This window comes from Fusarium tjaetaba (assembly GCF_013396195.1).
Source record: "Fusarium tjaetaba strain NRRL 66243 chromosome Unknown NRRL66243_c0000091, whole genome shotgun sequence".
Classification (NCBI taxonomy): Eukaryota; Fungi; Ascomycota; class Sordariomycetes; order Hypocreales; family Nectriaceae; genus Fusarium; species Fusarium tjaetaba.
Genome location: NW_023501287.1, coordinates 101,068 through 122,670, shown reverse-complemented (window position 1 = coordinate 122,670; position 21,603 = coordinate 101,068). Strand labels below are relative to the sequence as shown.

The 21,603-nt window shown below is 48.4% G+C and overlaps 8 protein-coding genes across 8 annotated transcripts; 3 read left to right on the top strand and 5 right to left on the bottom strand.

Moving 5' to 3' along the window:
• Positions 1–284: 284 nt before the first annotated feature.
• On the bottom strand, positions 285–2,093 carry FTJAE_4788 (H+ antiporter; the record flags this gene model as incomplete). The annotated part of the gene is made up of 3 exons (XM_037351226.1): positions 285–853; positions 900–1,241; positions 1,295–2,093. The coding sequence occupies 3 exons, from the start codon at positions 2,091–2,093 to the stop codon at positions 285–287; spliced, it is 1,710 nt and encodes a 569-aa protein (XP_037208045.1).
• Positions 2,094–2,715: 622 nt separating this feature from the next.
• Positions 2,716–4,999, bottom strand: FTJAE_4787 (uncharacterized protein; the record flags this gene model as incomplete). The annotated part of the gene is made up of 4 exons (XM_037351225.1): positions 2,716–3,783; positions 3,852–4,362; positions 4,547–4,585; positions 4,638–4,999. 4 exons carry the CDS (start codon positions 4,997–4,999, stop codon positions 2,716–2,718), a joined length of 1,980 nt encoding a protein of 659 aa, XP_037208044.1.
• A 495-nt stretch (positions 5,000–5,494) lies between these two features.
• On the bottom strand, positions 5,495–8,317 carry FTJAE_4786 (ankyrin 3; the record flags this gene model as incomplete). Its single annotated transcript, XM_037351224.1, has 1 exon — positions 5,495–8,317. One exon carries the CDS (start codon positions 8,315–8,317, stop codon positions 5,495–5,497), a length of 2,823 nt encoding a protein of 940 aa, XP_037208043.1.
• A 1,678-nt stretch (positions 8,318–9,995) lies between these two features.
• Positions 9,996–11,141, top strand: FTJAE_4785 (MTA SAH nucleosidase; the record flags this gene model as incomplete). Its single annotated transcript, XM_037351223.1, has 1 exon — positions 9,996–11,141. The coding sequence occupies one exon, from the start codon at positions 9,996–9,998 to the stop codon at positions 11,139–11,141; it is 1,146 nt and encodes a 381-aa protein (XP_037208042.1).
• A 740-nt stretch (positions 11,142–11,881) lies between these two features.
• FTJAE_4784 (major facilitator (MFS1) transporter) lies at positions 11,882–13,807 on the top strand (the record flags this gene model as incomplete). Its single annotated transcript, XM_037351222.1, has 4 exons — positions 11,882–12,136; positions 12,196–12,608; positions 12,693–13,423; positions 13,509–13,807. The coding sequence occupies 4 exons, from the start codon at positions 11,882–11,884 to the stop codon at positions 13,805–13,807; spliced, it is 1,698 nt and encodes a 565-aa protein (XP_037208041.1).
• A 294-nt stretch (positions 13,808–14,101) lies between these two features.
• Positions 14,102–15,430, bottom strand: FTJAE_4783 (uncharacterized protein; the record flags this gene model as incomplete). Its single annotated transcript, XM_037351221.1, has 1 exon — positions 14,102–15,430. One exon carries the CDS (start codon positions 15,428–15,430, stop codon positions 14,102–14,104), a length of 1,329 nt encoding a protein of 442 aa, XP_037208040.1.
• Positions 15,431–15,789: 359 nt separating this feature from the next.
• Positions 15,790–17,847, bottom strand: FTJAE_4782 (histidine kinase tcsA; the record flags this gene model as incomplete). The annotated part of the gene is made up of 1 exon (XM_037351220.1): positions 15,790–17,847. The coding sequence occupies one exon, from the start codon at positions 17,845–17,847 to the stop codon at positions 15,790–15,792; it is 2,058 nt and encodes a 685-aa protein (XP_037208039.1).
• A 1,216-nt stretch (positions 17,848–19,063) lies between these two features.
• Positions 19,064–21,323, top strand: FTJAE_4781 (Fidgetin 1; the record flags this gene model as incomplete). Its single annotated transcript, XM_037351219.1, has 6 exons — positions 19,064–19,894; positions 19,945–20,329; positions 20,389–20,541; positions 20,589–20,654; positions 20,707–20,904; positions 20,959–21,323. 6 exons carry the CDS (start codon positions 19,064–19,066, stop codon positions 21,321–21,323), a joined length of 1,998 nt encoding a protein of 665 aa, XP_037208038.1.
• Positions 21,324–21,603: the final 280 nt, after the last annotated feature.

Genomic DNA, 21,603 nt, shown 5'->3' with positions numbered 1-21,603 from the left:
AAGCACAGATAATGATGTTCGTAATGCAGGAGAGGAGATGTTACTATCTAAGCTTTTATTGAGATCGATAAAATACAATGTTATTTTCCAACTCTCGCTGAGAAGATCGCTTCCCAGGATTCATTCTGATCCGCCTGGTCATGAGACACTTAATTCAAGGGTGATGCTAATAAGCCAAAGTGTTTCTGAAGCCCAAGCCGATCTAGAAGTCTTGATCCGGTACTACCAAGGCCTTTTCCCTGCTCTAAACACTTGACTCTGAGTGAGGCAATTTCCTCATAATATTACGTAGCGAACTTGCTGAGGGCCCGTAGCTTCGCACCGTAAAAGAACAAAACCCACATACCAAAGATACCAATGACGCTGAGACCTCCCAGAAGACTTGTTCCTTTGGCAAAGCCGAGATTCTTGTAGAGCGGATGAGCAAAAAGAATACTGCCGCTGGCTAAGGCACTTCTAAAGAAGTCGTTCGCTGCGAACAGTGAAGCAGAATATTGAGGGTAGGTCATGGGAACATAGAGGAATACTACCTGTAGCACTGTGAAGATTGAGCCGGCATAGATCGTTACTCCAATGACTGGCACGATCCAGTGTATGGAAGCCCTAGCCGTCCATGCAAATATGAACAGGCCAATTGTCGGACCGAAGCAGGCGGCAAGTCCAGGCGACAGTACCTCTTCTTGTTGGGCGATGCCAGACTTCTTCATTCGTGGGATGAGCACGTAATAGAGATACGCGCCGTATAAAATGATAGCCAAGATGCATCCCACGGCGATACAGATGAACACAAGGCCAACCTCGCCAAGAGTCATGTCATAGTAGACAGGAAAGACCAATGGGAAGACCTCAAAGTCTGGACGGTCAGATATGAAAGCGAAACAGAGGCAAGAGTTACTTACAAGAGTAGTATATAGCGTAAAGTATAGCAGAGTATATTTGTACAAATAAAACTGCCGGATCTTTGATGGTGATTTCCAGGGGCTTGATCAAGGCATCTACGGCTATACCTGAGACGGTCAGATGCGCCTGATCGATCTCACTCTGGGACTGAAGCCTCTGACTTCCGGCAAATCGGCGCAATCTTTCGGCTCGGCGATGGAGGATGTTAGGGGCGCTAGTTTCTGGCATGAAGATAAACAGAGCGATGAGTACTGGCGCCGAGACCCAAATTGACTCGTACAAGGACCAACGCCACCCCTTTGCTGTAACAGCGTATGCACTGATCAAAGGACCAAGAGATGCTGCAAAGCAATCAATACATCTCCGATAAAGCGAGAATCGCTGGAACACTTACGACCGCAAGACATGGCGCCAACCCAAGCGATCATGGCGAGGGGCATGTGTATCATCCCATACATGTCGCCCAATGACGCACCACCAGAGGCTAAGCAAGGAGATCCGAAGAACCCCTGCAGAAAACGTAGGACGACGAGTCCCGCAAACGAATCAACCAAGGCTGTCGGGATCGAAATGATAACGAATATGCCGAAGGTGATAATGTAGACAGCATTGCGGCCGATACGAGGTATTTCTCCAAGAGGAGAAAATAGCAATGGACCTATGCCGTATCCTAGAACGTACATAGCAAGACCGAGCGTTGCTTCCAGGTTGCTGACTCCAAATTTCTCCATAACACCTTCAACAGAGGGTGAGTATATCGCTGAGCTGAGATACACAACGAACGTATAGAAGCAGATGATCAAGCTAATGAGGGCTCGACGTAGGTTGGACCAGTTCTGCGGGTTGGCGGGGTCTTGGTCAGAGTACCAGTCAACTAGAATGACTCCGTTCTCGGTAACATTGGGCGTGGCACGAGTAGGTCTATCAGTGTCTTGAACTTTGGCCTCGAGATCTAGGCCTTCGATGGTATTCTGATCGGATGTTGGATTGACGATAGTCGAGGGAGTGTTCGTCCCAGTATGGAATGCGGTTCTTAGGTCGGTACTGTTGAGGACATGATTCCAGGCAGCAGGTAGCTCAAACTCTGGGTATTCTTCTGGATATCTGAAGAGGCGGTTGTTGGTAACAAATCTGAGAATTTGTCCCAGTGGCGCGTCTCGGATCGTGTCGCGAAGAGAATCGGTGGTGTACATGATTCTCTCCTAGTTCTCAGCGGATAACGGCAGATAGAGATCGATATAGGTATGGGAATTCCAAGGATGGTAACAACGAATTCGATATTTAATCACTATTCTATTTTATACGCTACATACCGTGTTACATAGTACATCAACAGTCTCACGTTATGTAATGGTGTCCGGGTCAGTAACGTTAACGTCCATCATGCCCATTCTCGCCAATCCCGATCTCGCAGGAATAGAGAACTTAGATGAGATGGAGCATAGCCAAATTCGCTTTGGAGATTAGGAAGCATGTACAGTACTGACTAATCGACACATGGGAATGCTGTATATCCGACCACTGTCGGATATCAGACGCAACTAATTGGAACCGGGCTATAGTCGGACAACAATTACTCCGCTGTAACGTGGATAGATTATCAATCCGCAATAGTCGAATTTGAAAGCAATAGCAACTTGATAATGAAGTAGAAGATGTCATAGGCTATATATCCGAAAGCCCACCGGTAAAAGGAGTATATAGGTAGAAGAAAACCTGCCGCGACAAAGGAATGTGTATGATGAACTGGAAAATCCTAAGCCCAAGTTATGCCAACCACATCACCTGGGAATTCACTCCTCGGTATTTCGGTGGTCACCCTCTGTCGCTCGTCAAATCAATACACTGCTTCGAATTGGCATCTGCAGGAGGGAATGCACTTGTGTCACTCCGTTGTATGAGAGACCTGGGAGACTTTTGAGTTTCTGGAGGGGCAAACATTCGTCCAGGTGGCCACTTTGGTTGACTGGGTGGCGATCTACCTGCGAACACCGGTGGACCATCGAGTGGATTTCCTTCTAGCCGCCCAAGGGACGAACCTGGAATTGGGGATGTAAAATTGAAATCAAGCTTCTGACCCGCCTTGCTTGGCTTCGGGGTCTCGTCGTCAGAGCCTTCAGATAGCTGCGAGGACTGTCGACCAAGAATGTTGGACTTTTCAGATCCTTTCTTGCTACTTGATCCAGCCTTCGGTGTTTCAGGAGTTTTCCATAAGACCGTTGTGTCGTTCGAAAATGATCTAAATGAGAAGGCTGAAGTAGAAGCTACAGAAACGGCAACCTCAGAGTGAGCATCGCCATCATCTTGGTGGGTGCCTGCGGGTGATCTTGATCTTGACTCATAGTTTGTAGGATTATAGTCAGAATCATCTGGGTCGTCATTGTCCACCTCTGCAAGCTCGGAATCTTGTGTTGAGCTAGCTGTTTGTGCTGTCTCTTCGCGATGGCCGCGGACCGGCAATTGTGCTATTGCCTGAACTCGGTGAACGGCTTCAACTTCCGTCGTAACCGCGGAGCCATTCGCCAAAATGACATGTAGCCTCTCTGTTATCTCTTTCTCGACTTGTTTGGAAATTAATTCTCTCTGCATGGTGCATATATGATGCATCAGCATCCCTAGGAACAGCGGTGTGACCTTTTTATGTGCCATGTCGTCCAATTCCATTCCAGCAGGAGCATCTAGCAGATCGCGAACTATAGGCACGACGAGTCTTCGCTGTTCGATATCTTTCTCACGAAGTGCTCGTGATTCAGCGGTCGCTAATAGGTCTGCAACCGATCCCGTCTGTTGCTCGCTGTGTATATGTTTCCACTGCTCGATGTACGAGGCAATTAGAGGCTTGAAGACTCGGGTTGCCCGTGTATGTGCATTGTCAATGATCATCTAAAAGGCCAGAATGTCGGCAAGGTTTTTGATGTCGCCCTTCCAGATCGCTCGCATGACCTGTTCACATCAGTGTAAGCTTCGACGGTGTATAGGCCAGTTATAGCAATACGAACGTAGCCTTCTTTCCGCCTTCTTGTTAACACCTCGTCTGTATCCCTTCGACTACATGGCGCGTCAAAGTTCTCCGCAAAATACATGAGCCATGCGGTAACAAAAGACCCAACAGTGGTAATTGTAGGAATCGGAGGGATGTGCGCGTGTCTGGGAAGCTTAAAAGCATATTGAGCTGTTTGCTGGACCAAGCTGATCGCACAAGCTGCGGCGTTGGCGGCTTGGCAGTTAACAACGCGTTCCAGGGTTTCGTTCTGATCCTTTTCTCTCTTATGCTCTATGATAAGCCAAGGATAACACCGGAGGTTAGCCTCCAATGGAGACTTATCAAAGATACGAAAAGGAGACGGCTCAAGGCCAACTTTGTTCAGTGCTTGAAGTGTCGACCAGGTGAAAGGCTCCATAGCGCGGGAGTCCTCAGCCTGGCTCCATTGTCGCGCTTTGGGATCTACCACTTTGGGGAGTCTAGTGTTATTATCATGATGGTAAATCGGCAAGGAAAAGACTTGATCGGGCTTCGGGCTCTTCACTGGTCTTAATCGTGTCGTTGTTGCGTTCTGATCGGGTTCAAATAAGGTCCATATCTGGTCACCGCTTGTGTTCATCGTGTTAAATACGTATGGGGGATAAGACTTGGTGTTAAGCATACCGTATAACCCGATCATAGTAGTACTTGTTTCGTGATACTCTAGGTAATTGTGTAAGCTGCAATGATGTATGTATGGTAGCAAATGACTTACTGTCTTGAATCTTCTCTAGACGTAGACAGAGAGTCCGTAAGCTGATCGAAGAAGCACTTTTCGAAGATTCCATGCCAGACCTTTTCATCATAGCCCCCACCGACTCTGCTAAGGACTTCGTGTTGAATCTTCTCTGCTGCTTTACCAACTGGTTCCCGATTAAAGCCATGGTTCAAGTCCTTCTCCACCTCTTTCGAGATTTCATGAAAAGAATCATTTCTTCCATTGAGGACGCATGAAAAGTCCGTCAAACATCTTTTGACCTCTTCCAAAGGCGGTGGGGGCACAAAGCTCGTTAGAAGCGGGTGTGTCTCATCATAGAAGATATTAGCTTGACCAAGGTCGTAGCGACTCCAAGACATATTGAATCAGACGTGCATACATGTGGTTAAAAGAGGGGAAGGAGGGGAATAAAATAGCTCAGAACCTTGGGAGTATGTACGGAATCAGTGAATTACCCGCCACGGTGCCATAGGACCAACACTTGGTCATGTGTGGAGAGGCTGCATAGCTTCTCGCTGCTCAGAAATCCAACTCTAGGCTGCTATTGAAGGCGATGAGGACTTGGTCTCTGTGGGGACAGATGCAGTCTGCTTCAAATATGGAAGGTCTTTTGAATGCACTTTAGCCACAGAGCATAGCGCAGCCCGTGTAGTAGCGTGACCACCCGCCAGCATGGCAGCGTTTCAATGACAGTTCTTATGATTGCAGTACCCGTAGTGATAAATAGTCAATTGGAAGTCCCCTATTTCTCATAACATTCAGCCTAGCAATATAATGAACCTGACAAAGTTCCTAGTTATATTCAAGTCCAAGCATATTTCGATAGCAAGTCCCGAATATCGTTAGTCGTAGCATTATGAAATAGCCGTCTTTCCAGCCTCATCAACCTTATCGGGAATCGCTCCTCGATCTAGAAGTAGCCGCACATAACTCTCAGCACTGGGGCCACCGCTCGAAGTAAAATATGATAGTGGTGCCCTACCATCATTGTCTGCTGCATTAACATCTGCCCCATGATCAAGTAGTAACTTAGTACCCCTGTAGTTAGAACAGGCCGCCGCATATGATAGTGGTGTCCTGCCATTGTTGTCCGCGCGATTAACATCTGCACCATGGGAAAGCAATAACGAGACCAAATCTGCACTGACACTGAAACTTGCGGCATATGATAGCGGCGTCCTGCCATTGATGTCATCTCTATCAACTGCCGCACCCCGGATCAGAAGCCCTTCTGCTATGCTTGGAGGCAACTTTTGGCTACGATATAATAAACCCGTAGCTGGATGGCCTTGTGGGCAAATGAGGATGTCCTGATACTGCCAGCTAACAGCGTATGACAGAGCTGTACGGCCATTGCGTGTGTCAGACACATCAGTATAGGTGCCGCTATCTATTAGAAGGCGTGCTTGGCTTTCTGCCTTCAACTTGACGGCGAGCAACAGGGCGCTCTGGCCGTGATTATCAATCGAGTCGATCCCGGCACCCTTGTCTATAAGATACTCCATAATCGAAAGGTTGCTATTCAAAGAAAGTATCAACGGTGTTCTTCCTAAGCGATCGATTCTGTCGACTGTATCGCCATGAGATAACAGGATCTGTACAATCGTTCTCGTGGCTTTCCCTTGTTTCAGTGACCACGTCAGTGCTGTGTAACCTTGGCTGTCAATTGCGGTAACATCGACCCCATGGTCAGTCAATAAATACAGCTTGGCTTCGGGCTCTTTTTGGCTACAAGCGGCCCAGAAAAGTGCTGTCCATTGCTGGTTGTCCTTTGCATTAACATTGGCTCCGCTTGAGATCAGCAATCGCATGCATTCCTCACTGCCACCCTCTGCAGCATACATAAGTGGTGCCCTGCCAACTTCGGAGCGATTCTCAATATTGGCGCTTTTTTGAAGCAGGATGGCTACAGTAGCGGTATATCCATTTGCAGCAGCAAGACAAAGTGGCGTCCACCCGGCCTCATCCCTAGCTTCAATGTCGGCTCCGTTCGCAATAAGAAATCCAAAAGTAGAACAGACATCCTGACTGTATTGCTCAGCAAATGAAAACAATGTTTCGCCACGGGGAGTTCGGAAGTCTAGGTGTGTGTAGGGTTTGCACGAAGCAATAGCCACCGAAGCCGTAATGAGGTCGTCGTTTCGTAAAATGTAGTAAAGAAAACCCAATTTTGTGTTAAATTTAAAGTTGCGTCCAAGTCCGTGCTTTGCTTTCTTTTCGACGTCGTATTCATTGCATAAGGAGTGTAAACGTGAAGTCGCCGGCTCTTCACGTATCTCCCTTTTGAGCAGCCTCCAGACCGTGGGTCGGTTACTCGTAGCCATTGCTGCAAGGATAGGAGCGCCATATCGCTCACCTTCGATGTCAAAGCAGGACTGACTTCCTTGGTGGCTCTCGATAAGGTATCCAAATTTGTACTCCGCTAGGAGGTATAAAAGGCTTGCACCGGTGGTATGGCGACGCACGTCTTTGTCCTCGAAGACGTTACTATACTGAATCCATTGTGAAAGTTGGAAGGTTTCCAAGAACTTGGTCTGGCTGATATGTCCCTCCTGAGCTGCATTCGTATGATAGAGAACGTTTTGTACGGCATGCCTCAGAAAAGGAAACTCGAGGTCTGCGACAACACGGGGTTCGGAGAGATGATCCTTAGATTCACTTTCTGGTAAGCCATTCTCTTCCGTGTAAGATTGTGTGTACTTATAGCAACACCTCTTCAGCTGATCATGGCTTTCTGCATAAATATCTCCGCTCGTGTCCAGGATAACTCTTAGGCCTTCCTCTTTGAGGAGGAAATCTCTGACTGATTCGTGAATGAATTGAACTGTTTGGTCCTTCTTCACCCGTGTGACTTCGGCAAGGCCTTTGGAAGAGCTTATAATGAAGTTACCAATGGCAACTTCTCCAATTTCGTCTCGATCCCACTTGCAAGTGCTGCATTCGGCGTGTGAGCGAATCGCGAAATAAAGTTGCTCTGGCTTGAGCGGATTTCGTGCGAAAAGAACCCATTGGATGCATAGCAGCAATTCATCCTTGTTGACATCGTCTCGCGTAAGAATATCTCGAAATAGCTCGTGAAGATCTCCTAGGATCTCTCGAAGTGTTTGTTTCAAAGTGTGTATGCGCCCTTGATCGTACTTCTTCTGCAAAATGCCTGCGACAAGCACAACCCACATAAATACACCGGAGGCCTTTTCTTTGATCAGATCCCGCACCTCGTGAGCGAGCTTGCTGTCTCCGATTTCCAACTCGCTGTCAAGATAGGAAATGATGTCCTTCTCATGTCCCTCTTGCCCTTCCAGAACCAGTTCAATTTTCTTTGGCATCGTAATGTGAGGATAGTGTCTGCTTGCCAAGCATACCTGAAAACTGATTCCTTCGGCGGCACTCAAGTTACCCAAACTCTTGAATGATGATACCATGGAGCGGATTTCGGACTCGTCACATTCATCTAAGGCGTCAATGAAGACAACCACACACGAATTGCCGAGGCCCTCCACAGCCTGCTCAAATAACGCCCTCAGCGCCTCAACACTCCAATCGTGGTTTCTCACTGATACCCAAGACCAATGCAGGATCCAGCGCACTATGGAGCGTCGGAAGCTGTTGGAGAATTCGAAGCAACAGGGACCTGTACATGCCAGTGGTGGACTTCTCGAGCTGTTCTCCTCGTGCATTGAAGAAGAAAGAGATGATGATTTTGTCTTTCATACTTCGTCGGGCATTGCTGAGAATGAACTTCATCAAAGTGGACTTTCCTGCCCCAGGCTTTCCTTTGATCCATAAAAAGCCATGATGTTCATCGACCTTGTTGGGATTCAGCCAGTCAAGATACTCCGCTCTCTTGATGATCCATTTGCATGTTTTCCTATGAGCCTTCTTGATATTGTCATGACGACCATCAATTTGATTGAACCTTAATGATTGAAGGAGAACTTCAATTGGTGGTTGACTTTGGCTAGCTTGTTCTGATTGTCGACCATAGGTTAGTCTAAAGTCATGGTGTCGAAGGCTCCGGGGCGGAAGTAATGAGAACCAACCTTGGTCATCGGGACACTTTCGCTTCTCTCCACGATTTTGATGTACCTGATCTCGCAACTGAACTGTAGAATATCCATAGTAATTGTGGTTATTTATCGTTTGAGCTGTGTCTCTGCTGGTCGATGACTTGTTCCCCAAGTCGACATTATGCCCAGTGACTGTGCTCGCAAACTCCGAACCACCCTGGTGCAATCGCGATGGTCCGGACATCACCAATCATGAATGATTATTCTTGTGTTCATGCGCGACGTCGAAGGTGAGGGACAAAAGATGAAGAACTGGAACCGCCGTTTGACGTGAGAAAAAAAGCCTGATGGTCACACCGACTGACCGCAACGCCAAACTGAGCAATCAGCCTCATTTTCAAACCCCCAGCAGTGTCTCAGAAAACACGAGACATGATTGGCCAACACCGAAGTCGTCTTGCGCTGGGGACACTGTGGAATAACCTCACGGACAATTCGATGCACAGATAAGACATAGACTAATCTTTACAGCCCTACTATGCTCGACAGCGGAAAGAATGCTTCTTCGTCCACTAACCTCTTATCAATGCATTCTTGAATTACGGCGTTGACGCTTCACAATTATAAGAGCCTTGAAAATGGGTAGGCGAAATGTACTGACAGGCTGGTTACTGCTTACCCTGCGAATCCTGGTTGCCAAGGATGGCCTCAAGTGCACAGAGCTCATCCCAGGTCTGTCATTGGGTTAACACCTGCAGGCACGAAACAATATATGCAGCCACAAAGGATTATTACCAACACAATAAATTTGTGAGCGGCCAGGGCTTTTTAATGACGCTCTCACATGCTTAGGGGAGATTTTTGACACACAAATAGATTCGCATTATCCGTCCTGTGAAGAACCGAGTTAAGTCAACAGGCATAATGATCCACCCACATTACCACTTGCAGCATTTCATGGACGCCCGAATCAGGCTCGGGTATTGTAACCCGATTACGACGCCTCCTGCATAAGGTCCGGATGCCTGAAGACCCCGCATAGCTGAAAGAAGAAGCGGGGGTAGTTGGTAATGAAGAGCACTCAGCCGTTGCTTCGAGCCTACAGCCACTTCTGAAAATTGGGGACCCCCAACGCCCATCGCGCCCGGCCCTGAAGCTGAGAACCCTCCAAAGTTGTCTGCTATATCTAGGTGGCGAGGGATATACACGCTTCATTCAATCGAGAGCACAAAGCTTTTCTGGTTCCACCGCTGGATCTCGTGGCCTTGACACAAATCAAGAGCCCTCGGAGAAGGAAGCCCGTCCTGATCTGCATACATGAGGGCAGAGAGGGAACCCCTTCCTCGAAATGAGCAGCTACCAGCGACCTGCCGGCCGAGCGGACTTTACAGTCGCCCTTGTTTGCGCCCTATCCCTTGAGTTCGATGCCGTGTGTATGGTAGTCGATGAGTTCTGGGATGAGGATGGTGATCAATTTGGCAAAGCTGACGGTGATCGTAACACGTACGTCACCGGGCGCATCGATAAGCATAACGTTGTGATTGTATTACTAGGCAAAGGAAAGGTAAACTCGGCAGCCGCCGCAACAAGCCTACGCACAAGCTACCCAAATATTTGCCTGGCAATACTAGTTGGAGTTTGTGGTGCTGTTCCTTCAATTAGAGAAAGGGATATTGGTCTCGGTGATGTGGCTATCAGCGACACCATCGTTCGATATGACTTCGGGTACCAGACTGATCATGAATTTGTCCGCAAAAAGACCTGTCATGGTGATGTGGTATCGAAAGAAATTCACAATCTCCTAGAAAGCCTCCAAACAGTATTGGGGAAAAGACGGCTCATGAAAGGGTCTGTGACAGATTTTGAGGAACTCAAAGAGACTGCGTCTCGTCTAGGCCAGCATGGCAGATACGAAAGGCCAGAAAAAAGGATCATTAGCGCTTCTGGATCAATGTCACAATCACTGACTCTGAGGGGACCAGAAGTTGATCAGGCTCTCGACATACAGGCACCTGCTATCCACTTCGGGCCCATGGCTTCAGGCGATACTGTCATGGTCTCTGCCGAACACCGTGATCGGATCGCCGCTGCTGAGAACATCATCGCATTCGAGATGGAGGGCGCGGGAATATGGCAAGAGCTACCATGCATCATTGTCAAAGGGGTATCCGACTTTGCTGATTGTGAGAAAACCAAGGAGTGGCAAGACTATGCTGCTGCGATGGCCGCTGCGACATCGAAAGCTATCTTGAAGAGGTACATTCATACCGACAGGAAGGTTACTTCTCCTGCAGGCCATTCCCTCTTAGCGAGACAGCAGGGGTCAAACTATGGTGGTACGATAGATGCTGCTCATGATGTGAACCAGGGCAATCGGATGCGTGTTTCATCTAGCCAGCCCCCCCGAGCTTATGAGCAGGAAGGGTCTTCATTCATGACGAATATTCAATCTGGTGCTGGTGTGCAACAAGGAAACGTTATGGAGTTCTACTGAATCATATCTCCTGTATAGCTTACAGGAGTACTTGGAATTATGTGTCGTTCCCTTAATTCGGTCCGCATCATGATTCAGATTCTCCGTACTGGGAGTCAGTTGGTTGCCAACCACATGTCTCAACCGACCATATGGAAAGCAACAAGAACAGGTTATAGGATCTAAAGTTAAATGGGATTTTTCAGTGTGGTGGCTTGATATGCCTCGCTGAGGCGTCATAAGCTTTCAGTATCAATCAACAGGTTATAGGCTAGGGACCTTACATTGAGTACTGGTCGTTATCAGCAACCTTGTTCTGTGGTTCGCCCAAAGCCATGTCAAGATAGAAAGGAGATGCAAGATGAGCCCACAAATATCAATGTAATCATTTCTGAATCAATTTAAGCATCGCTAGATGAAGTCTGACATTTCAATGACGTGGTGTAAGATTATCCAGAATGCTTCCCCTTTTGAGGGTGGTCGGCTTTAACGGACTTAACGATTTCACGGCGTTTGCCTCAACTACCTCCGTCTCGTGAAGTCGATGGTAATAAGAAATTGTAGCTAGAATTCTGTCAACTGGCATTGCTATATATCTGGGCAGAATATTTGTCAAAGTTTGCACGTTAGCCTTGTTGTCGGACCCAACTGCGACTTGAGTTTTATTACCCCTTAAATCCTACTACCAAATAGTCAAACGACGAAAACAAAAGTTTCAACCGCTCCACAAGTCTCAGTACTTGATCGGACAGGAAACAGATATGGCCACGAACAAATCGACAACCATGGACGTTGACGAGGAGAAGCAGGCTACCGAGTCAAGACCACCGTCTATTGTGACATCTTCAACTGCCAACGGCATTGAAACGCCAGAGATCCTCGACGAGGATGCGAACCCAGACGAGGAGAAAGCTGTCATCGAGGCAGAAAAGCCTGTCGAATACCCGAAAGGCTTGGAAATGTTCTTCATCATGCTTGCGCTCGTGCTCAGTATCACTCTCTGCTCTCTCGATCAGGTAAGCTCAGCTACTCCATACAATCCTTCGCCCCTTCTTCAGCACTGATGTCTGTCAAGACAATTGTCGCAACCGCCGTCCCCAAGATTACCGACCAGTTCGGCCGCCTACAAGATATCTCGTGGTACGGCTCAGCATACTTCCTCACCCTCGGAGCCTTCCAGTCACTCTGGGGCAAGATCTACAAGTTCTTTCCCCTGAAAACAAGTTTCCTGGTATCCATCTTCATATTCGAACTCGGAAGCTTGATCAGCGCTGTTGCTCGTAACTCGACGACTGTGATTGTCGGGCGTGCTATCGCTGGCTTAGGAGCCTCAGGTGTTGCCCCTGGAGTGTATACGATTCCTGCTTTCATTGCCGCGCCCGAGAAGAGAGCTACATATACTGGTTTCATTGGGTTATCGTACGGTATTGCTGCTGTTGCTGGACCACTTATTGGTGGAGGACTTACAGATGGGGCCAGCTGGAGATGGTAAGTGCAATCTCTTGAGATTGGTCTTACAAAACAACTATAGGCCTTCCGTTCGGACGGATGTTAACTGATAACTTCTCTTAGGTGTTTCTACATCAACCTTCCTATCGGCGGTCTGGCCATTCTCGTTATTCTTTTCACCTTCAAGACCCCCGCTGGGGTCAAGGTCGTCGACGCTACACTCAAAGAGAAGCTTTTACAGATGGACTTTATAGGCACAGCGCTCGTGATGGGCGCGTCTTTGTCTCTGCTACTGGCTCTTCAGTATGGTGGTGTGACCCATGCGTGGAACTCAAGCGTCGTCATCGGGTTGCTTGTCGGCTTCGTTCTCATGATTATCACACTGATAGGAGTAGAATTCTGGCTGGGAGAGCGTGCAATGTTGACCCCACGACTCCTTCGCCAAAGGACTGTTTGGGTCAATGCCGTATGGAGCTTCTTCTTTGCTGGATCATACTTCATAACGCTTTACTATCTGCCTATTTACTTCCAGAGCATTGATAACCAGAGTCCGATCGGCTCGGGTGTGCGAAACATTCCGCTCATTGCGCTGTTCAGCGTCGCGACATTTGCATCTGGCAAAGCCATTACGAAGACTGGCACTGCGGCTCCATATCTGGTGGTTAGTTCGATAATCGTCACCATTGCGGCCGGTCTGTTCTATACCCTCGACATTGGGACGTCGACGGGCAAATGGGTTGGGTATCAGATCCTCGCGGGTTTTGGATATGGCGTTGGTCTCCAGGTTCCTCTTGTCATTGCGCAGGCTTTCGCTGCACCCAGTGACATGGCTCCAGTGACTTCAATCATCATTTGTAAGTACATACTTTCCCTACATATCTTCATGTTCCTTTCCTTGGAGTTGCCATCCAACAGCTAACATTCAATCCACTCTTACAGTTTCTAGGACCATCGGTGGTACATTCTTGATCACTGCTGCGCAATCTGGCTTCATCAACCAGATCATTCATAGGCTATCCAGCACCGCGCCTACAGTTGATCCCGCCTTAGTTACAGAAACGGGTGCCACGACCCTCCGACAAAACTTCTCCGGCGCTGAGCTGAATGGTGTACTACATGCTTATGTGTGGGGCATCAAAGTTGCTTTTGCAATTACTATTGCGGCTTGTGGCATCACAGTCATTACGAGCGTGTTTACCAAGTGGACAAATATCCACCACAAGAAACAGAGCTTATAAAAGACTCGGGGCGTTATAGCGAAGGGGATCGTTTCACGTTTCTTTGGTGCTTCCACCGGTTTCTTTCTGGTCAGGATACGTATCTAAGGCAAGAAGGCGGAAATGATAGTGGTAATTGGACCTTGCTATACTTGAAATGGATATTAAGCCCGCTGAACTACCGAATCCAGTGGTCAATACGGGGCACAAAGTCGAAGACAATGCTAATATAAAGCACGAGACGAAGGTTGATGAAGATCCCCTCTATTTAGACGAAGTGATATCAACGTACATCGCTCTGAGAACTTCAGAAAATCATCTGATCCGGGACAATCTCTCTTTTGGCTTGTTCCAGTCAAGGTCTAAATCCTCCGATCGAAACGGAGATGACTGCCTGAACTCCCAATGGTCACCACCTTGTCGAAAAGCTTCTTCCCAGTAGTCTAAGTTTTCTTTCTGAGTTGCAAGAGAACGTCCGTAGAATATACGCAGCATTTTGGGGGCTAATCTCGTGATGTTTTCAGTCCGATCCTTCCAGCTATTATCCAAGTTTTCTTCGGTAACAACATCCAGTCTGTGGCCAGCCCAAGGACCGACCCAGATTGGCCAGAAGTCGTAATACATTGGTCCGAACACTGGGTCCTGACTTGCATCTGAGAGATCTTTATCAGTGAAATCTTTGAAGGTTTCGAGCTGCTCCCAAGACCAGGCCTTCCTTCTTTTCTTTTTGTAGTCTGCTTTCCAACTGATGAGCCATAGGAGAAGAATATCAAGTGTAAGCCATTGACGTCCTGGTAACGAAATAGTAGCCTCGCCATCGGAGGTTACTACAGCTTCCATTCTTATGTACTCTTGATCTGTTAGATTGCGCAAAAGCCAGCTGCTTCCAGGTTCAAGGTTAAGACGTGGGAAGCAAGCTTTCATACTTCCGTGGAGCTTTTCGGGAATAGCAGCACCTCCAAGCTGCTTGAGAAAAGCCTCTTCGTATAAACAGTCGCAGGGGAATGGTACTTTCTCAGAACTGTCCACGGCTTCCTTGAACCAAATAGATGCACGAGTTGTCTCTATCTCAGATCGGCGGCCAGTCTGCTCGGACTCCCTCTCCATATCTTCAGAGGTCGGTTCTGGTAGTGTGCGCTGCAGTGCTTTGGGAAGAACGCGCAGTCCCGCTGCAGTGCAGATTATTGGAGTGTTGACCCAAGAATATTTCTTCTTCCACTGAACGTAACAACCCCTTATCCACATGATCGCGTAAGACCAGAGTCTTTGCGAGCACAAGGCCAAAGCCATAAACTCTTCTATTTTGAGAAGTTCACATATTGCTCCCAGAAGCTCGGCGGGGAGCATCTCCAGTCGGGTTTGGCCCTGTAATGGTTGCAACGTCGACTGCGCCGACTGTGGCATTATCCCCTCGTCCGAGTTGATCCCAACCCCTTCCATTGAGTTGCAAAGAAACTTGAAAGCTTCGAAACTCAAATGATGTGTGCAGAAAGATGAAGGATCCATATAGCCTTCCAAGTCAGTGACCGGTATTCTCATCCGCTGTTTCTTTTCAGGTACGAGGAACATCCAGCACTCCTTACGGCTTATGGCCCAGACGTTTCCAGCGTCCCAAGGCTCTTCTCCGTGAAGTCTGCGTCGCATCTTCCAGTTCGCTGAGAGAGCAGGAAGAAGTTAGGTTGTAAAAGTGCTGCTGCCTGCTTATGGTCTTATGTACATGAGAATAACCCAGCCAATCATGCTCGTTAGTCTTCCTTACTCATCAAGACACGATTGCATTGCTAAATCCACCAATCGGATGATATGTCATGAAGGCAGTAATTTAGCCGGGGATACACGATTTGTCCCTAAGTGATCCTTTTTAATCTACTTGATGACATGCGGCTATCGCTCTTGCCTTCTGTGTATCGAAGTAAGACCATTAAGCAAGCGTTCTTGAAAAATATAAGTTATATATCTAATCTTGGAGTACGGTGGTGCTAAGTCAAATCGCCCGACGCCTACTAATCCTGCCTCATGCTAAGGTCTGGTATTATGTCGCTTGGACTCTGAAGCCACTTCAACAGCTTCCTCATCAGAACTTGCTTATCCATTGGCTTGGGAATATAATCATCCATCCCTTTCTCCAAGCAACGCTCCATGTCGCCTTTCAGCGCATAAGCGGTCATGGCAATTATAGGTAGTCGTATACTGCTACGACGTATCCGAAGCGTTGCCTCATATCCATTCATAACTGGCATACTGATATCCATGAGTATCAAGTCAAAGGTATTAGGCGCCGCTGATAGTGATGACACAGCTTGAGCGCCGTCTGAGACAACTGTAATATCCTTGAATCCAAATCCATGCAGCATTCCGACTAGGACCTTTTGGTTGATGATGTTGTCTTCAGCAGCAAGAATCCTCTTTGTTGGTGAGATCTTCAATAACTGTTCTAGTTGCGTGGCAGGATCCTCGACTTGTTGAACCTGTTGCTGGGGTAATTCCGCCCCGAGTCCCGCTGGGACGGTTATAGGTTCGGCCTGACGAAGGCTGCTGATCTTCTTCACCTTGAACGAGAACCAAAAGATGCTGCCCTGCCGTTCGGGGTTGGGCTTATATCCAATGCTCCCTCCCAGCAGTTCAACAAGAGATTTCGCAATTGACAGCCCAAGTCCTGTTCCTGGGCGCCGCTTCTGGTGCGGTGTATCAAGCTGCGTGAATGGTTTGAACAGCTCTTTCACGTCAATCTCTGTAACGCCATGCCCAGTATCCCAAACTTCTGTTTGTATGGTATGACTGGTCTCGTCTGAAGCAAGCAGCGATGCATGCACCGAGATGTATCCCTTCTCGGTAAACTTTACAGCATTTCCCAGGATGTTCTCAAAGATCTGACGGTATCTCAAAGCGTCCCCTTCCGCCCACTTTGGCAAGTTGGACGATAGCTGCAGCTTTAGAGATACTCCCGGCTGCACAGTAGTTTGAACCCTACGTACGGCCGATGTAATCACATTCGCGATATCCAGCCTCTCGTTCCTGATGGGAAAGGTGCCGGCCGCAATCTTTGAGTAGTCGAGAATATCGTTGATGATGCGTAACAGAACATGTCCACTTTCTTGGATCATGTTGGCCGTCTCCCGTTGCTCTTCAGTCAGGCGACTATCTAATAGCAGGGAGCAGGCAGATAGTACGCCATGCATGGGTGTTCGGATCTCGTGACTCATATTTGCCAGAAAATCATTCTTCAGCTTGGTGCTTTCCTCATAGGCAGCGGTCAGTCGCAGTTCAGCCTCTTTCCGTTCAGTCAGATTCCTGGTGACTTTGCCGAAGCCAACATGGATGTCGTTCTTGTAGATGGCCGTTATAACCACGTTGGCCCAGAACCGGCTGCCATCTTTACGATAGCGCCAGCCCTCATCTTCGACCCTGCCTTCGCGCAAGCAAATCTCGAGTTCTCTTTCGGGTTTTCGAGACTGGATGTCTTCTTCGCCATAGAATTTTGTGAAGTGCTTGCCAATAATTTCTTCCTTCTTATAGCCCTTGTTTAGCTCTGCTCCAGTGTTCCAGGTCATGACGTTCCCGCGAGTATCGAGCAGGAAGATGGCATAATCTTTGACTGCCTGCACAAGGATGCGGAAAGCGTCGTCGATAGGCAGCCAGCTCTGTGTTATCTCACCGTTGACCGTTGTAGTGTGAGGCCCGGCTTGTTCCCATTCTATGACCAGGCACAGTAGTTCATCGCCTTTGTGCACGGGCATGATACGTGCGGTCCAAGAAATGCCATTCACGATATAGGCTGCATGGCATAGACGCAGAGCACGAGCTTCAAGTGCAGTTTCGATCGCGTAAACAAAGGGAATACGATCGAACCTCTCGGTAGGCGACCCGTGATAAAGGGCAGTGAAGAGGTCTTGACCAACGAGGACCTCGCGCTTACGTCCCCATGCCTCGAGCAAACCGAGTGAGGCTCTTTGGATGCGATAGGATGGGGACACAACAAGAGTGGGGACGGGCAAGAAGTCGAGGATGTCGTCCATGTTTGTGGTGGGGACCGTGGCATCAAGGTCCTTGGCCGAATCCATGGTTCTTATTCGTGTGATCTACCTTGATGCACGGACTGGTCGCTAATACGACGTCTCGTTGCTTCACAGACTTGAGCCAGCATCAAGTTGTGAAGGCCCAAGGGAGAGCCCCATGGCAGTGGAGGAGGAATTTTCAGCTCTTTGGCGCTAACCTATCAGATCACATTATGATGTCAGAATTTCGTCATGCCTGTCACCATTGGAGTACAATTGTGCATTAAAATACACAAACAATATTTGATTTATCACCAACGTCTAGCCTGCCTAGATATTCAAAGGCCTTGCCTCAAGTCACGAGTAATGTTGTTTTTGCGATGGCCCGTCAATCGCCGCATCTGATACAAGCATGTTTTTCCCCACTCATTAGTGATATACTATCCCGGTTCAGTAACTATATAAGGGCGGAATGTGGACTGATAATGTTTGGTGGAAAGCAAAAATTGGCCAAAGACACCAAATTACGTGGTACTTAATGGCTATGGACTGTCAAGCAACCAAATTATCCTATCAGATCATTTAATTCCGTCCCGTAGCCTCTTTATATTTGTGATGTATGCACAGCGTTTGATTGCATCTTATCCAACACCTGGTATGGTCAATCCAGGGTAACCAAGCACTGAAACAGCGCGGGAGTGGCCCTAGCGTCGGTCAAGAGTCACCGCCGGAATCAAACATAAGCCGCAAATGCGCAGGGCAAATGAGATAAGCCGAATAGTGAATTGAATTTCGAGAATACTATCTAGAGTTTACGATATCTAATGGGGGAGATTACTGTACGCGCAGCCCTTCATCAAAATAGACGCATGTCTAGGAACCTCTGGGCAATTGTATGACCACTCGGTCAAAGCTTGTTCAGCCAAAAGGTGAAGAGCATGGATTAAAGTCATCGTGCGAAGCGAATAAAGTTATTGACTTCGCCCGGCCCGACTTAACGAGATTCATGGACGAGCAAAGCGCGCAAACGAAATACAATAGGCTGATCCACAAAAACAACAAGCACGGGCGGGCTTGTTACACTTTGCAAGCGAAGGATTGCCTCAAGCAAAATAAACCTACAAGCAACCTAAAAACACTTCCGGTGACTCAACCGGCAGCAAACCTTCCTCCTTCTCGGCTATAAGAAACGGCCCTGAGTCGGCCTCTGAACTGATTCTTGACTTCACTCCAGATTTTCCATCCTCACCACAACACCTGAAGCTATCAACCTCCACTCAAAATGTCTCCCGACACCAAGCTCTACAAGCACCGCTGCGTCTATGACTCGTGTCCCGAGAGGTGGTCCAAGTTCCCGACCAACCAGCAAGAGCGCGATGACATAGAGCAGAGCGCCTTGCAAGATCCGATCGTTCATCGACACATCTTCGCCGACCATAAATGGCAGACCGAATCCTTCACCATCCAGAGCTCAGCCATGCGGGCGGCCATCTCGACCGTCCTTGACAAATATCAGGATCTCGACCTTGAAGTTGAAAAATGGACTTTCAAACCCCCATTCATGCCTCTCGTCCACCGCTGGGATCGTCTCCTCTCTTTGCGCGAGGCTGAGGCTGAGGAGCACGAACCAGAGGCTGTAGCCCAACTTTTGGAATTCCTCACCCCGATTTTGGCCCCCAAGGTCGATGCGCTCGTTAAGACTCGAAAGACTGGAAACGTCATGTTCGGCGACCTGTGGCAGATCTTTCCTCCACATGAGTTTGTGATCACCAAGTTCTATGGTGTCGAAGCTGTATGCCGTGTCACCAAATACAAACACGTGGCGCAGCCTCCTTCAATGCCATCGTACTGGGAGATTCACATGGAGTACCTGGACTGGAACGGCAATCGCTGCGGCTATGCCAACACCATGATTATCATCCCGGAATTCACAGCCTATCGACGCGTTACTTCGCTACCTGCGTACCCCTTGTCCTTCCACAACTCGCCCTCCAAGATTCGAGAACAGATGATCGAACGAGGCCGAAAGTTTGAAGCGCTGCGTGGTTACCACTTCCAAACCTGTTCTGGATCAAAGATCCTATTGCCTCCTGGAAAGCCAGAGGAGCGACCGGTAAGACTATCAACAGAGACCGCCTTGACTTTAGCTGACGAGTAGCGCAGGTGTCTGGTCGAGTGATTGTTGACGCTCACGCTTACTACATGACCAATGATATCGTGAAGCCCGATCTCGCACCCCTCGCTGACGAAGACCAGGTCGGCCAGAAGAAGAGGTCGGACGAAGCTAAAAAGTCGAACAAAAAGAAATCGAAAGCTCATGAATATGGCGGGGGATATGACGGAGAATGTGACGGTGACGATGATGATGATAGCGATGACTCCGATACCCCCCATGAAGATGCGCCCGTGGAGGGTAATGCAGAAATGACGGTGAAAGCACCAAATGATGCTACAGGACGCTCTGAGAACCTCGAGCCCCTCACCGATGACATGTGTCTTGTTGCGACCCCGTGGCTAAAAGGCTTTGACCTGAAGGCAAAGGACTGGGGTAAGTTAAACAACCTCTGGAGTCTGGACTCATTCCAAGTAGCTAACAATTGCCAATAGCCCAGTTTCATGTGGACGACCTAAGCCCTGTGGTATGGAATGATGCCGCATTCAACCATCTCGTGCTTCCGGGCACAGAGAAGCAGCTTGCCTGGGAGTTTGTGGAGAACAAGACCCTCGCGAATAGCTTTGACGACTTTATCCAAGACAAAGGTGGGGAGTCCTCGATAGCAAACTCGATCAACATCTAACATGTGTAGGCCGTGGTATCATCATCCTCATGTTTGGTCCACCTGGTGTAGGAAAGACCTATACCGCAGAAGCAGGTAAGTGAACGTGGCCACTGTAAAGGTATTTAAAGACTGACTCAAGATATAGTTGCTGAGAAGGCACGTGTGCCGCTGTACTCGATGAGCGCTGGTGATCTGGGCACCGTGCCAAAGGAGGTTGAGCTTGCGCTGGACCGAGCACTCATTCTCTGTGGTCTCTGGAACGCCATGCTCCTCCTCGATGAGGCCGATGTATTCCTCGGTGCTCGCACCGACAGCGATCTCGCCAGGAATGAGCTTGTAGCTGGTAAGCTCTAGGTCTTCTTCCTACTCTCCTTCATGCGCATATTAACAAAGACAGTGTTCCTCACCAAGCTCGAGTACTACACAGGAGTCTGTTTCCTCACAACCAATCGAACAGCCAGTATCGACACCGCCTTCCAGTCCCGCGTGGATCTCTTCCTTCCATACAAGGACCTGACTTTCGAAGCTCGCAAGAAGGTCTGGCAGAACTTCATCAACCGCGCTGGTGGTACTCAGTTTCACATTCCAGAGGACGAGATGGACCAGCTGGCTGAGATGAAGCTGAATGGTCGTGAGATCAAGAACTTGATCAAGAGCGCGCATCTACTTGGGCTCAAGAATGGTGGTGCCATTCAGGTAGACCGGCTGATGATGCTGGCTCGGAATCGGGTCGCTGCTCTTGATGAGTTGAAGAAAAACTGAAAGGGCGATATCCAGGCCGGTTAAAGATAGAAGGTATTCTCCTCGTGGCGATGGTGAATGGTGACAGCAATTGCAGTGCTTTGATCCATGAAGTTGAGAGGACCAAGGATATCCATAAATAGATACCCTTGATACACTGCAGATACCAAAGGTTTGTAGTCAAAAGCCACAAAGACACCAACTTGTGATTTCTGGTCCCGCGAACCCCCAACGCCCAGGAATGTTATTCATAACTCATCCAGACTCGCAAACCACTGTTGGGGTCTGTTTCTCTTGGCGA